General features: G+C 37.6%; 1 protein-coding gene across 1 annotated transcript; it reads left to right on the top strand.

Moving 5' to 3' along the window:
* The first annotated feature begins 1,263 nt into the window (after nt 1-1,263).
* Nucleotides 1,264-5,783, top strand: LOC137708766 (katanin p60 ATPase-containing subunit A1). Its single transcript, XM_068447919.2, has 7 exons — nt 1,264-1,649; nt 2,596-3,067; nt 3,353-3,550; nt 3,994-4,238; nt 4,413-4,571; nt 4,713-4,800; nt 5,224-5,783. The coding sequence occupies exons 1-7, from the start codon at nt 1,528-1,530 to the stop codon at nt 5,503-5,505; spliced, it is 1,566 nt and encodes a 521-aa protein (XP_068304020.2). The 5' UTR covers nt 1,264-1,527; the 3' UTR covers nt 5,506-5,783.
* The last annotated feature ends 8,257 nt before the right edge of the window (nt 5,784-14,040 follow it).

Raw genomic sequence — 14,040 nt, forward strand, 5'->3', positions numbered from 1 at the left:
GTCAGGGCCTTCTCGATTTCGAACACAAGGAGATTGAGTTGGGTTGGGTATGCAAGGATTAGGGGAGGGATGGGTCGGGTCAGGTTGGGTATGGAGGGACTAGGGGAGGGATGTGTCGAGTTGGGAGAACGACGAGTGCGAGTAGGGAGAGGGACGGAGGAGGGAGACTGTGGTGGTGCTGATTTTCAGATCAGCTTTGGTGGCTATTGAAGAGAAGAAGAAAAAGGGTTGGTGCGGGTGGAGGAAAGGGAAGGCTTGCATCCCTTTAATTTTTAAAATTTTTTAAATATCTTTTGGTTTATTTGAAATTTTGGTTTATTTTTTTGTTTTGAATTTTTAATTTCCACGTGGATCCCTTAATGACATGTGGCGCCAAGTCATTATCCACATGGGTGTCACGTTATCAGTTAATGGGAGACTTAATAGTTAGACTAACGGATGTATGAGACTGTCCCAAAATTAACACTCTGGGACGAAAAAAATTTCATGTACTAAATGTTGAAAACCATGAAACTTGAGGGTAGTAAACTGAGATTTATCCTATAATTAAATGGGGTGGACTGAATTTTAAACCGAATTTTCGTTAGTTCAACTATCGAAAATTCTGCATGGTTTCGATGTTCTTATAGCATCTCCTAAATTCTATAAATCTTGTAAAACACTTATATTATCTATTTCGACATCTTCAATTACCTTCCTAGCTAGTAACTACAAGATATTTCTAAAAATTACAAACGGCTAAAGCATTAGAATTATAAGTTAACAACAATAGATTAGAATTTTTCCCTTGGAAAAAAATAAATTTGAAGTGGATGAAACGCTTGTTTTAATAGAGAAGAGTAAATTACTAAATGTCGTCATTTGGCTCAACCGTCTCCAGCGATTTACAATCTATTTCACCGCAATGAGATATTTTTGGTTTCCAAAAAATCTTGTCAGTCCTGCGTCCGTTCTTGTCAAGTAAATGAGTTAATTTTGCATCGTTTGTCCAAAAAAAAAAAAAAAGAGTTAATTTTGCATTGGATTCGGATCCGGATCCATTGACTTGTTTAAATTTAGGGGACCAAAATCATACATTAGTTTAGCTTCTTTTGTCTCTTTAGTTTTTGGTTTTAAAAGAACCTGAATTTCAAAAAAAAGGAAAAAGCAAAACAAAAAAAAAAAAAAAGAAATCATGAAACGGGTATTGGGTTTGGTCACCGCGGGCCCATCTCTTCTTTACCGGGTATGCTTTTACTCTAAGCCTTCCCGTTAGGCGAACCTACATAGGGCCACACCGTAACGACTAACCCTGAGGACAATTTGGTCAATTCAACCACACCCTTCCCCTCTTCCCTTCCACCTGAAAACGCTTAATTAGACGGCGACGTCGAAGCTCCTGGACTGCTCCATCATCCTAGAGAGAGAGAGAGAGAGTTCTAGAGAGAGAAACTGTTCGCGTTCGAGTTTGAGCTTCTTCGTCTTCCTCCTCAGTACATGAACCCTAATTGACGGGACCCTAGAAAATCAGAGCTAGAGAGAGAGAGAATGGTGGGGCCAACCCTGGTGGGTCTTCAAGACCACCTGAAGCTGGCGAGGGAGTACGCAATGGAAGGGCTCTACGACAACTCCCTGATCTTCTTTGACGGCGGCATTGCTCAGATCAACAAGTACATTTCTTGATTTCTGATTTTCTTCTTCTTCTTCCATTTCTTCTCATCTCTTCTCATTTCGTTACTGTTTTATCTGTTTGGGAGCAATTTCTTGAATTTTCTAGGTTTTTGGGTTAGAAATTGTTTTGAGCTAATTGCTTAATGTATGGGGGATTTTCAAATTTTGTTGTATCTGTTTGATTCTTGCGACTCCAAGATTTGAATTTTCCAGGAAAATGCTCATTCTGTTTGGGATAATTTAACTGCGCTTAAGGTGGAAAGAGAATTTATGGGCGTTCTTTGGAAAATTTCGCAACGATCCGAGGGGCCCATCACTTCTAATTTTCTGATTTGTATATGAAAATGAATAAATGGGAAAGGATTAGTTCTAGGGATTACTCATAGAATTTGAAAGAAACAGAATAAGGTGTATAAACTCATGAATGTATTTGGACTGCCCACCTAAAAAAGTTTTCAAATTTGATAGGAAGACAACTTCTATAAAGTCATAGTTCAAGATTTGAACAAGGTTGAGCAAAAATGTAACTTTATAACTTTATGATTATAATCTTATCAGTAACATCATATTCCTACCATTATGCCCTTTATTAATCAACAAGGCAAGTTCTACAAGATAACCGTATTTTATTTTTTGAGGGGTAGGGGGCGATTTCCATGGGCCTCAGTACAGGCGGCGTACTTTGAATTGCCCTAACGCAAGATGCTTTGGATTTTTTTCTGTGTATTTAATTTGCATGACAACGAAAAGTATAATAGTGAAGAGGATGATTTTTGCCCGTTCTCACTATTAAACAGAATTATAAGACCAGAAAGAAGCTTTGTCATTTTCTCGTCCTATAAGATTTTCTAGCTGCTATATTCTACCAAACAACTGGATGGGTCTTTGCCACTGTTCCTACCTAAGTCTACGTGCAATAAATTTGAATTTCTTATTTTGTTCTAGGCACCTAAACACGCTCGATGATCCATTGATTCGTGCGAAATGGATGAATGTAAAGAAAGCACTTTCTGAGGAAGCAGAGGTTGTGAAGCAATTAGATGCAGAGAGAAGTGCATTTAAGGATAATCCTGTGGGCCGGCGCCCTTCTTCACCTCCAATTCATGCTAAGTCGTCATTTGTTTTTCAACCCTTAGATGAATACCCAACTTCTTCTGGTTTTCCCATGGATGATCCTGATGTGTGGAGGCCACCAAGTCGGGACACTTCGGGTAGAAGACCTGGAAAGGCTGGCCAAGGTGGTATGAGGAAGTCACCACAAGATGCAACTTGGGCTCGTAGCTCTGCAACCAAAACAGGCACACCTGGCCGTGGTGCAAAGGCTGGTGGATCAAGTAGGACTAACTCAGGGGCTCGAACTTCTACTACTGGAAAGAAAGGCACTGGTTCTGGCAAATCCAGCAAGGCAGATTCAGCAGTAAGTTCAATCAAATGATATATTTCACTGTACTATATTTAGTTCGTTAATGTATTTGGATACCAGGATTATTTTTGAAGCGTAAGGCGCTGATCTTCACTTTTGCAAATACCTATCACTAGTTAATTAAGTTGTGGTAAAAACATTTGTCTTATACTCTAATATTTTGCTTCATTTAAAGACTGGGTTATGACCTTGTATTGTAGTTGTTTGCATCAAAGTTGGAATCTTTGGTTTTGGTACCTTTCATTGTCCAGCTTACTGATTTGTTTTTTGAATTTATAGAATGGTGATGCTGAAGATGGAAAGTCGAAGAGGTCACAGTATGAGGGACCTGATCCTGATTTGGCTGAAATGCTTGAGAGGGACGTACTGGAAACCAGTCCTGGAGTGAGATGGGATGATGTTGCTGGTTTACAAGAAGCAAAGAGACTTTTAGAGGAAGCCGTTGTGCTTCCTTTGTTAATGCCGGAATATTTTCAGGTATCGTTGAATGGTTAAAACCAAATTAAGATAATAGTATATTGCATCATTTTTAGTCTCTTTGGCAGGAATGGCATCAATTAATGGTTAGGGTTTCCTTGTGAAGTTGGGTACCTGGCTATTGGCACGTGGTCTTTTCTATGGTACCACATAGCTTTGGTTAAGAAGCAGCACTTCCTCAGGACCTACTTTGAATTTGTAACACTTGTGGAGCTACTTTTTGAATGGTTCATGTCTTTTATGGAGATGATTTGACAACATTTACATAGGGAAAATGAAAATAGTTACATTAATATGTCCCAAATAGTATTCACATCTGTACTTTGTACCAATTTCACAATTCTACATTTCACCGAAGCAATTGATTCTTTTTCTACATGCTGAAATATCTCGATCCTGATAGGCCATTTCTCACATTGAATTTATTGCTTCTTGGATTGTAGGGAATTAGGAGGCCATGGAAGGGTGTTCTAATGTTCGGTCCTCCTGGAACTGGGAAGACGTTACTTGCTAAAGCTGTTGCTACTGAGTGTGGCACAACTTTTTTCAATGTCTCCTCTGCTACTTTAGCTTCAAAATGGCGTGGAGAGAGTGAACGTATGGTACGGTGCTTATTTGATCTTGCAAGAGCTTATGCGCCAAGTACCATCTTCATTGATGAAATTGATTCACTCTGCAATTCCCGGGGGTAAGATTTTATTTCAGTTTTACTTAAAAGAGCTTATTGCATGTATGTTACGTTTGTTGCATGTTTTGTTTTAAACTGTATATCTTCCTGTTTTTAACATTTCAAGTGTAAAATTCATTGTAATGTGGGATTTTTCCTTATGCTCACCTAAATTGAAAATATCCATTTGTCTAGGGCATCAGGGGAGCATGAGTCATCCAGAAGGGTGAAATCTGAACTTCTAGTTCAGGTAGATGGGGTCAACAATGCTGGTACGAATGAAGATGGTACTCGTAAAGTAGTGATGGTTTTGGCAGCTACTAACTTCCCATGGGACATAGATGAGGCACTCAGGTTGGTCCTCATCTTGTTGTATTTAAGTTTCAGACTCCTAACTGCTCTTCAAACTTTGAGTTGGAAAGAGTGGTAGGCTTAAAAAACACTTGACAATGCCTGTTCAGTCTTGATATTTCTAACCCGATGTTATTCATTCAGGAGGAGGCTGGAGAAACGTATATATATTCCCCTACCAAATTTTGAGAGCCGTAAAGCACTTATTCGGATAAATATGAAAACTGTCGAGGTACTGCAGTTACTGATATTCTATTATGGTTATATTATGCATTTTGCACCTTAATTCTGTAGGTTAATTTTGGACATGTGTTTCTGTCACGGCTTAATAACTTAATATGGCTCACATGGTGTCTTCTTATGCTATTAAGGTGGTGATACCAATTAGAAAATGAAAATAGAATAAAAGCATGTGGTATCTTCAACGGTGGGACAGCAAAATCACTAATTTCCTGGGGTTTTTGGTTTTTGTTTATCATATAGATTGACTGCTCTGTGCTCTAGACAATTAGAATCTAAGATGTGTCAGGGAATTCATTTTGTAATTTGAACAGGTAAAATGTCTGTAGTAACGTCATAAAGATAAGAAACAAATGGTATGTTTTGTGTTATATCCTAGATAAATTAAATCTAAAAAATGCTTCTGATGCATCAGGTGGCCCCTGACGTAGATATGGATGCTGTGGCTCGTCGAACAGAGGGATATAGTGGTGATGATCTCACAAACGTTTGCAGGGATGCTTCCTTGAATGGGATGAGGCGCAAAATAGCTGGAAAGACACGTGATGAGATTAAGAGCATGTCCAAGGATGATATATCAAAGGATCCTGTTGCCATGTGTGACTTCGAAGAAGCCTTGGCGAAGGTCCAACGCAGTGTTTCTCAAGCTGATATTGAACGGCATGAGAAATGGTTTCACGAATTCGGATCAGCATAAAGTTTATCAACTCATATTGCGGGTGATGGATTGTTGCAGTGCATGGTCGAGTTTCCGAGTGATTGGCTTGTTGTCCGTGACATTCCCATTTGAGTTTAGGCAGAAATTAGTTGGTGTACCCCAAAGCGTTGGAAAGGTGTCATAGTGTTGTGCTATTTTGTATCTGTAACCGTGTATGTGTATAGAATCTGCTTTTCGCAGAGCTTATTTAAATTTTTATCCATGCTAATACACTCCAAATTTCATTCAGCGATTTATAACTAGACATTCAGTGAAAAGAACGATGCAACATCCATGTGATTTAGTGTATGTGCTATCATCCAAACATTGGTCATATGGACCGATTCCCTAACCAAGACCCAAGTTATCAGAGGGCGTATATCACGATGAACGAACAAATGGATTACAAAACTAGAAATATTATTGATATCAAACACTACAAAATCGTCGAGACGGCTACATAAACTCCAAGAGGTTACATTGTGACTAACTTGTTATTCATACTAAACCATAAGTTATATTTATAGAGAGCAAAACCTTGAAACCCTAATTCTCATGGGCTAGGCCTAAAATAACGAGCAAACCCAAATAATCAAATAACCATAAACTACTAATATTTTCCAACACCCTGTCAAACTCATGGCGGTACACGACAGGAGTTTGCCAACAAGTAGATGTGGATGCAAGCTCCATTATGCTAATTCGATGCCAAGTCCAATACGAAATTCCATCCATGCAAGTGCAAGATTTCAAATGCCAATACCAGTGTCAATACCAATGCAAGATTCCAATGCCAGTGCCAGTGCAAGATCAATACCAATACTAGTGCAAACTTTCCCAATGCCAATTGTGAGCTTCCAAACAAACCTGAACAAATAAACAAAAAACCCAACTTTTGCAACATCACTCGAGTGGTCACCAGTCCAAGCACTCGAGCAATCGTTGTGGTGAGCAACAACAGACAAGCCAAACAACATCAACAAACTCATTGTGGGCCTGCAACCTCAAACAACAAGTGGACCCCAAAGAGCTCTTACCAAATTTTTTTGGGAACTTTAACGAAAAGCTTCCGGTACTGTTCACTTTAACGAAAAACCACATTTTTACATTAAAAAGTCAATCTTGGTATTGTTCACTTTACCCTTTGTTTTGTCCTTATCGTTAAAACTCAAAGTTTTCAAGCCATTTTCATTAGTTTTCCTAATTTTTTCCCCTGCCCATGTGGGGCTTGTTTTTTTTTTTTTTTTTTTCCCTTCTTATTTTCTCCTTTGTCCCCTTTTTCCCTTCTGTGCAAACAAGTGTAGGAACTCTAGTGCAAAATGCGCGGGGTGCAGAGGGTGCGGATGCAGTGCAAGAAACGATGTGTTGATGCAGCTGGTGAGATGCAGATCAGAGCGCGGCGATGCGGGCGGTGTAGGTATATGGTCATGACGGTGGAGATGGATCCAGATGAGGAAACGGTGCGGGATACGTGCAGTTGTGCGACGGTGGTGTGAAGGCGGTGTTGAATGGTGGTGGTTTTAGATCAGTGGACATCTGTAGATATGTGTTTATTAAATCAACTTTACAGGAACCAGGAGTTCAAGTGGAGACGAACTCGATCCGAGTGGTTCTCGGGTCTGGGCTTCGTCTACAGGTGCGGGTGATTAGGACAAATATGGATTGCGGGGAAGGAGCTGAAGGCCGTCATGCAAACTGAATTTTTTCTAAAACATACATTTTTTCTCTCTCTCTTACAAACTATAAATCAGACAACTATGTTGGTGGATAAGCATGGAAGCTGGATCAGATGCATTGCAGCTGAAGAATGAAAGAAGGAAATGGACGTTCGAATGGTCTACATGTTAGATTAGTTGAATTTCAAATAATGTAATGAACAGACAAGATTATAACATCTCTACAGTGTATATCTTGCCACGTGTCTAGTTTGTTAGGAGTTAAATAAAAGCATGTGATGTGCACGTGATCATAGTCACGCTGCAAGTGTGTGTGTGGGTATGCAATGGCTATAAATCCCACCATGTATGCCGACATTGATGGATCAAATCCAACCTAGATTCGAGGAGCAATGCACTCATTCTCTCTCTAAAATTCATCTATGATATTCAATCTTTGAATTCATTTCAATTACTTGTTGAATTGATTACAAATACATAGAGAAATTTAGCTCAAAAGTAGCTTAAACACTAACATGGCCTCAGAGCCAGGTTTGGATTTGAATCTGAGAGTGAATCTGTGAGTGTTCATCTGGGTTTTCAACGAAGAACTCAGAAGCATAAAAATGGTTGGATCTAGCATCGATCTTTGTGCACTAGTATGTATGATATAACAAAATGAAGACTATATTCAAGTCTCATAATCTGTGAAGCTTTGTTGAAGATGGCTTCACATTATCGAAGGAAAGGAAGGAGACAGATGAGAAGCAAATTCTTACTGATCAGGATCTCATCTCCAGAGATGCAAAAATTTTGGGATTGATACAAGGAGTTGTGAGTGATAAGATCTTTTCCAGAATCATAAATCAAGAGATTGCAAAGGGTGTTCTTAAGCAAGAATTCAAGGATAATGCTTAAGTCATGGCTGTGAAATTACAAGGTATTCGTGGTGATTTTGAATATGCTAGGATGAGAAATAATGAATCTCTCTCTGATTATCTAGCTAGATTATCTGCTCCTGTGAATAAGATGAAGATGTTTGGTGAAACTTTGCTAAACAAGAGACTAGTTGAGAAAATGTTAATTAGTCTAACTCTTGCATATGATAACCTTGTGTCTGTCATTGAGGGAACTAAGAAATTGGATGAGATTGATCCAAATGAGGTTGTTGGAACTCTGAAATGATTTGAGCAGAGGTTGAAAAGGTATACTAAAGATGAGGAAGTGAGTGATAAGGTGTCTAACAGTCTTAGTATTCAAAACAAAAGTGGATCATAGACCACTGGGTACAAGGGGAAGAAGCCTTTCAAATTTAGAGATGAGATGGATGATTTTAAGGCTAATGATAAGCCTCAATATGCTACCAAACCCTGGTTTGACAAGGAGAACACAAGAAAGGCATGTAAAATCTATGGGAATGCACACTATAGTGAATGCATGTTTAAGGGAAAGACAAAGTGTCATAATTGTGGCATATTTAATCACTTTGCCAAAGATTGTAGAAGTAAACTAGTTCAACAGGTTCAAGTGGCATAACAAATGGAGGAGGAAACCTCTATGTTCTTTGCTTGTAATTCTGCTGCAATAGTCAAAAGTGAGCATGTTTGGTATATTGACAGTGGATGCAGCAATCACATGACTTCACATGAGTTTATGTTGATTAATTTGGACATAAGTGTTTCAACAAGAATCACAATGGGGAATGGACATATTGTTCAAGCTAGTGCAAAAGGAACCTTGGTGATTGAAACCAAGAAAGGTACCAGACATATTAAAGAAGTAATGCTAGTGCCAAGACCGGATGAAATCTCGTAAGTGTGGGGCAAATGATGTAGCATGGTTATTTCTTATTATTTGGAGATGACCAAGTTGCAATCCTTGACAATAAAAGCTTGAAGAGTCATGTTGTTATAGTATAGATGACTGGTAATAGGTGTTTTCCACTACTTATGGAGGATATGAATGGTTCTGCACTAAAAGCTAGTATTGAGGGTGATGTTTGGGAGTGGCACAAAAGGCTGAGGCATTTGAATTTTAATAGCTTGCAATTATTGTTTGATAAAGAAACGGTGCTAGGTCTACCTAAACTCAAGAAATCAACTGGTGACTGTGAAGAATGTATTGCTAGAAAACAACACAGAGATGTATTCAGTAAAGAGTTGATTTAGAGAGCAAGCAAGCCTCTAAAACTTGTTCACTCAGATGTATGTGGGCTAATGCAAGTTACAACATTTGGAGGGAACATATATTTCTTGATATTGATTGATGATGCCACCAGAACGTGTTGGGTTTATATCCTAAATCACAAATCAGAAGTGTTCAAAGTGTTCAAGAAATTCAAAACCATGGTTGAATTGCAGAGTGGCAACAAAATTCTAAAGTTAAGAAGTGACAGAGGTGGAAAGTACAATTCTCATGAGTTTATTCAATTTTGTGAAGACTTAGGGCTTGAAAGACAGTTTATTATGGCTTATTCTCCACAACAAAATGGTATTGATGAGAGGAAGAACATAACCATTGTTGAAATAGCTTAAGAGTATGCTTCATGACAAGCATTTACCCTATGCATTTTAGGGAGAATATGTTAACACAACAGTGTATTTACTCAACAGATGTCCAACAAAAGTTGTGGAACACAAAACTCCATTTGAAGCTTTTAGTGGCAGGAAGCCAAGTATTCAACATTTAAAGGTGTTTGGATATATCTGTTTTGGTCACATACCTGGACAATTAAGGCAAAAACTTGATGAATCCTCTATGAATGGTATCTTTGTTGGATATGGAAAAATGGAGAAGGGATACATGATATACAACTTGATTACCAAAAAGATATTTCTGTCTAGAAGTGTTGTATTTGATGATAAGGGTACTTGGTGTTGGAATGCAAAAAATGGTTAGAAACTATCATTTCCTATTAATCTGAATTTACCTGAGATTGGTTCATTACCATTGAGAGATGATATTCAACTAGAAGGGAGTGATTGTGTAACTCAAAGGGTCACTAATTCTCAAACCGAGAGTGGTGAATCCAGTTCTGCTAAAACCACACCAATTAAAGAAAAGTCACTAATTGAAATATATGCTAGATGCAATGTTAGCATGATTGAACCAGCATGCTTCACTGATATAGCTTGGAAGAAAGCAATGGATGTTGAAATTAAGATGATAGAGAAAAACAAGACCTGGAAATTGGTTGATAGACCATCATGCAAACCTATTATTAGAGTGAAGTGGATATACAATACCAAATTGATTATGGATGGGACAATTTAGAAACACAAGGCAAGACTTGTTGCCAAGGGTTATACACAAAAGCTTGGTGTTGATTTCAATGAAACTTTTGCTCTTGTTACAAGATTGGATACCATTAGGACTCTTATTGCCTTAGCAGCTCAAAAGAAATGAAAGCTATTTCAACTTGATGTGAAATCAGGTTTCCTTAATGGAGTGTTGCAAGAGGAAGTTTACATTGATCAACTTGAGGGATTTGTAGTGCAGGGTACAAAAGACAAAGTCTATAAACTGAAGAAGGCCTTGTATGGGTTAAAACAAGCCCCAAATGGCATGATATGAAGAAATTGATACTCATTTGCACAACTGTGGATTCACCAGAAGTTTAAGTGAGGCAATCTTGTATATTAAGTCAAGGGGAGAAAGTGAACGCATTATTGTCGCTATCTATTAGATGACATTATCTACATAGGTAGCAACATTGAGTTGTTAAAAGAGTTCAAGTTTGACATGATGAACATATATGAAATGATAGATTTGGGACTGTTATATCATTTTCTTGGCCTGGGAATACTATAATCTGAATCGGGGATTGTCATTAATCAAAGGAAATATGTAGTTAGTTTGTTGCAGAAATTTGGATTGAAGGAGTGCAAACTTGTTAGCACTCAATTGGAGTGACAAGCTTAAGAAAAAGGATGAATGTGAGAAAACTGATGAGAATGTATATAGGCAATTGGTTGGGAGTCTGTTGTACTTAACTGTAACAAGACCAGACATTATGTTTACAACTAACTTACTTGCCAGATTCATGCATGGACCATCAAAGAAGCATTTGGGAGCAGCAAAGAAGGTTCTCAGATATAACAAAGCATATTGGAAGAAGATATCATTACATTCGAGAAGCATTGCAGTAAAACATTATCAAGCTAATCTATTGCAAATCTGAAGATTAGCTTGCAGATATTTTCACCAAGGTCCTGCTAAAGATAGATTCTGCACACTCAGAGAGAAGATTGAAGCTAAACCAGCTACCAGCTTAGAAGGGAGTGTTGGTGGATAAGCATGGAAGCTGGATTAGATACATTGCAGTTGAAGAATGAAAGAAGGAAATAGAGTTCAAATGGTCTAAGTGTTAGATTAGTTGAATTTCAAATAATGTAATGAACATACAAGATTATAACATCTTTGTGGTGTATATCTTGCCACGTGTCTAGTTTGTTAGGAGTTACATGAAAGCATGTGATGTGCACGTGATCATAGTCACACTGCAAGTGTGTCTGGGTATGCAACAACTATAAATCCTACCATGTATGCCGACTTTGATGGATTGAATCCAACGTAGATTCGAGGAGCAATGTACTCATTCTCTCTCTAAAGTTCATCTATGATATTCAATCTATGAATTCATTTAAATTACTTGTTGAATTGATTACAAATACATAGAGTAATTTAGCTCAATAGTTTAAACACTAACAAACTAAACAATCTAAACACGAACAATGACAGACACATATAAACTAATAGAACCCTAACTAACAGATAACATATGCGACAGACAAATGAATATCAAACAAGCCGATCAAATCCTGGATCTAACCTGCATAGATACCAAGTTGAATATCAGAGTGCGCATACCACGATGAATGAACAAACAGATTACAAAACTAGAAATATTATTGATATCAAACACTACAAAATCATCGAGACGGCTACATAAACTCCAAGAGGCTACATTGTGACTAACTTGTTATTCATACTAAACTATCAGCTATATTTATAGAGAGCAAAACCTCGAACCCCTAATTCCCATGGGCTAGGCCTAAAGTAACAAGCAAACCCAAATAATCAAATAACCATAAAATATTAATATTTTCCAACAATATACACGTGTTATAATATGAATAGTCGACGTGGTTCATATTCATGTATCTGGTATTGTAGTTTATTGGTAACCTACGTGACGGTACAAGAGTCATACAGAAAAATTCTCAAGCATATAGCAGACAGAACTTCAACATCTCAACTTCTTGCTGATCAAGATATTATTAAATTTTAAATTCCTCTTAATCGCTACTTGATTGGATCTCAAGTTTTTTAAATTTTGATTAATTTGTTTTTCTAAGACACCTGTTCCTCGAACCCATCTTCGGAGGCGTGATCACTTGAAAGTTGAAACAACAAATTCTAAATCTTGTTTATCAAACTGATCGGACATCCTTGTAGCCAATAGCAAATCCCAATTATCAATCGTAAAATTTATTACAAGAAGATGGAAAATTATGAAAGCTTCTTACTGTTTGTTTGATAAAGGATATTATTTACACTAAGAGGGAGGGCTGAAAGCTTCTTATTGTTAGTATAGATTAATGAATTGTATGACAAGCTGTGTTGATTGAGATGTCCACTGCTACACAATATTGTCAGTCCCATTAAACTTACTCCTGCCTATAACAAACACATGCCTACATTAACATATAATTCAGTGCAATCCAATGAAAATTAACGAAGCCAAACAAACACACCCTAAGATTACAAAATGCATCCCTTAGCCTTGCCCCCACAATCTAAAAATTTTCGGCCTTTGGCTGCCTCTTTTAACCTAAAACAAAATAATGGAGTTAAAAAAATGTCTTTGGTGATGTGATGCCCCAATGCAAGTGCAAGGTGGCTTAATTTCATAGAAATTTTAAAGAATGTGAAACAGAAAAAGGGCGGCAATGTGGTGTGCATTTTGAGGGAGCATAATTCCACAGTACTAATTAGCTCTTATAAAATGCTTTTTCTAGTTTCTAATTAATTAAGTTTGCTCCACTAAACCTTGTCTCTCACACCAAATCATGATCATGAAAAATTTCAGTTTGAATTTCAATCTAATTTATTTTCATTATCTTTTTCTCCTTGCCCTCTTCACCTTCTACGCTACAATCGGTTCCACACAGAAGATTCCAATTCCATCAGACCCAATTGGAGGTAAAATACATATATGCTTGTGTATGTGTGTGTGTGTGTAGAAACGATATATTTTCCCTTCGAACTTGATCTTAATTGGTTCACTTAATTTGTTGCTTGGTGTGGTTAATATTGCTGTGTTGGTAATAATAATGTGGCTGTTTTTCTTTTGGTTGTATGCATGGTTTTCTTTTGGTTGTATGCATTGCAGATATTGTGTGTGAAGTGGTACATTGTGGGCAAGGAGTATGCAAGGCTTCTAATGAGACACTGCTTGGTTTTGATTGCGAGTGTAATCCTGGTTGGAAGAAGATTCCGATTGGTCCCTTTACCTATCCCGCTTGTGTTATTCCAAACTGTGAGTCTCTCTCTCTCTATTTCTCTCTCTCAAGTCTTGATGCAATAATTTCCCTTTTCTTTGGTATCTAAACAGAGAGCAATAGTAGCGGAATGAAAAGTTTAAGGTCATTATTTATACTGTTTACGACAAGTTTCCTATAATTGTATTGTTTAAAAAAAAAAAAAAAATGATATTGGGGATAGAGGGATTCAAACATAGGACGTCGGATACATGAATAAACACTCTTAACCAATAGAGCAACAAACCCCTCGCAAATTTCCCAGATTCTTTCATTTTAAAGAGAAGTGTTATGAAGGTTAAGTAGTGTTCAAACCACTTGCTACTTTTAGTGGCTGA

This window comes from Pyrus communis, chromosome 17, assembly GCF_041283825.1.
Source record: "Pyrus communis isolate YQ-2024b chromosome 17, ASM4128382v1, whole genome shotgun sequence".
Taxonomy (NCBI): Eukaryota; Viridiplantae; Streptophyta; class Magnoliopsida; order Rosales; family Rosaceae; genus Pyrus; species Pyrus communis.

Excerpts from the sequence above, each read along its gene's own strand:
- LOC137708766 (XM_068447919.2), top strand. The coding sequence starts at position 1,528 with ATGGTGGGGCCAACCCTGGTGGGTCTTCAAGACCACCTGAAGCTGGCG. Across the intron at positions 1,650-2,595 it reads GGCATTGCTCAGATCAACAA|GCACCTAAACACGCTCGATG; the intron begins GTACATTTCTTG and ends ATTTTGTTCTAG. Across the intron at positions 3,551-3,993 it reads TAATGCCGGAATATTTTCAG|GGAATTAGGAGGCCATGGAA; the intron begins GTATCGTTGAAT and ends CTTGGATTGTAG.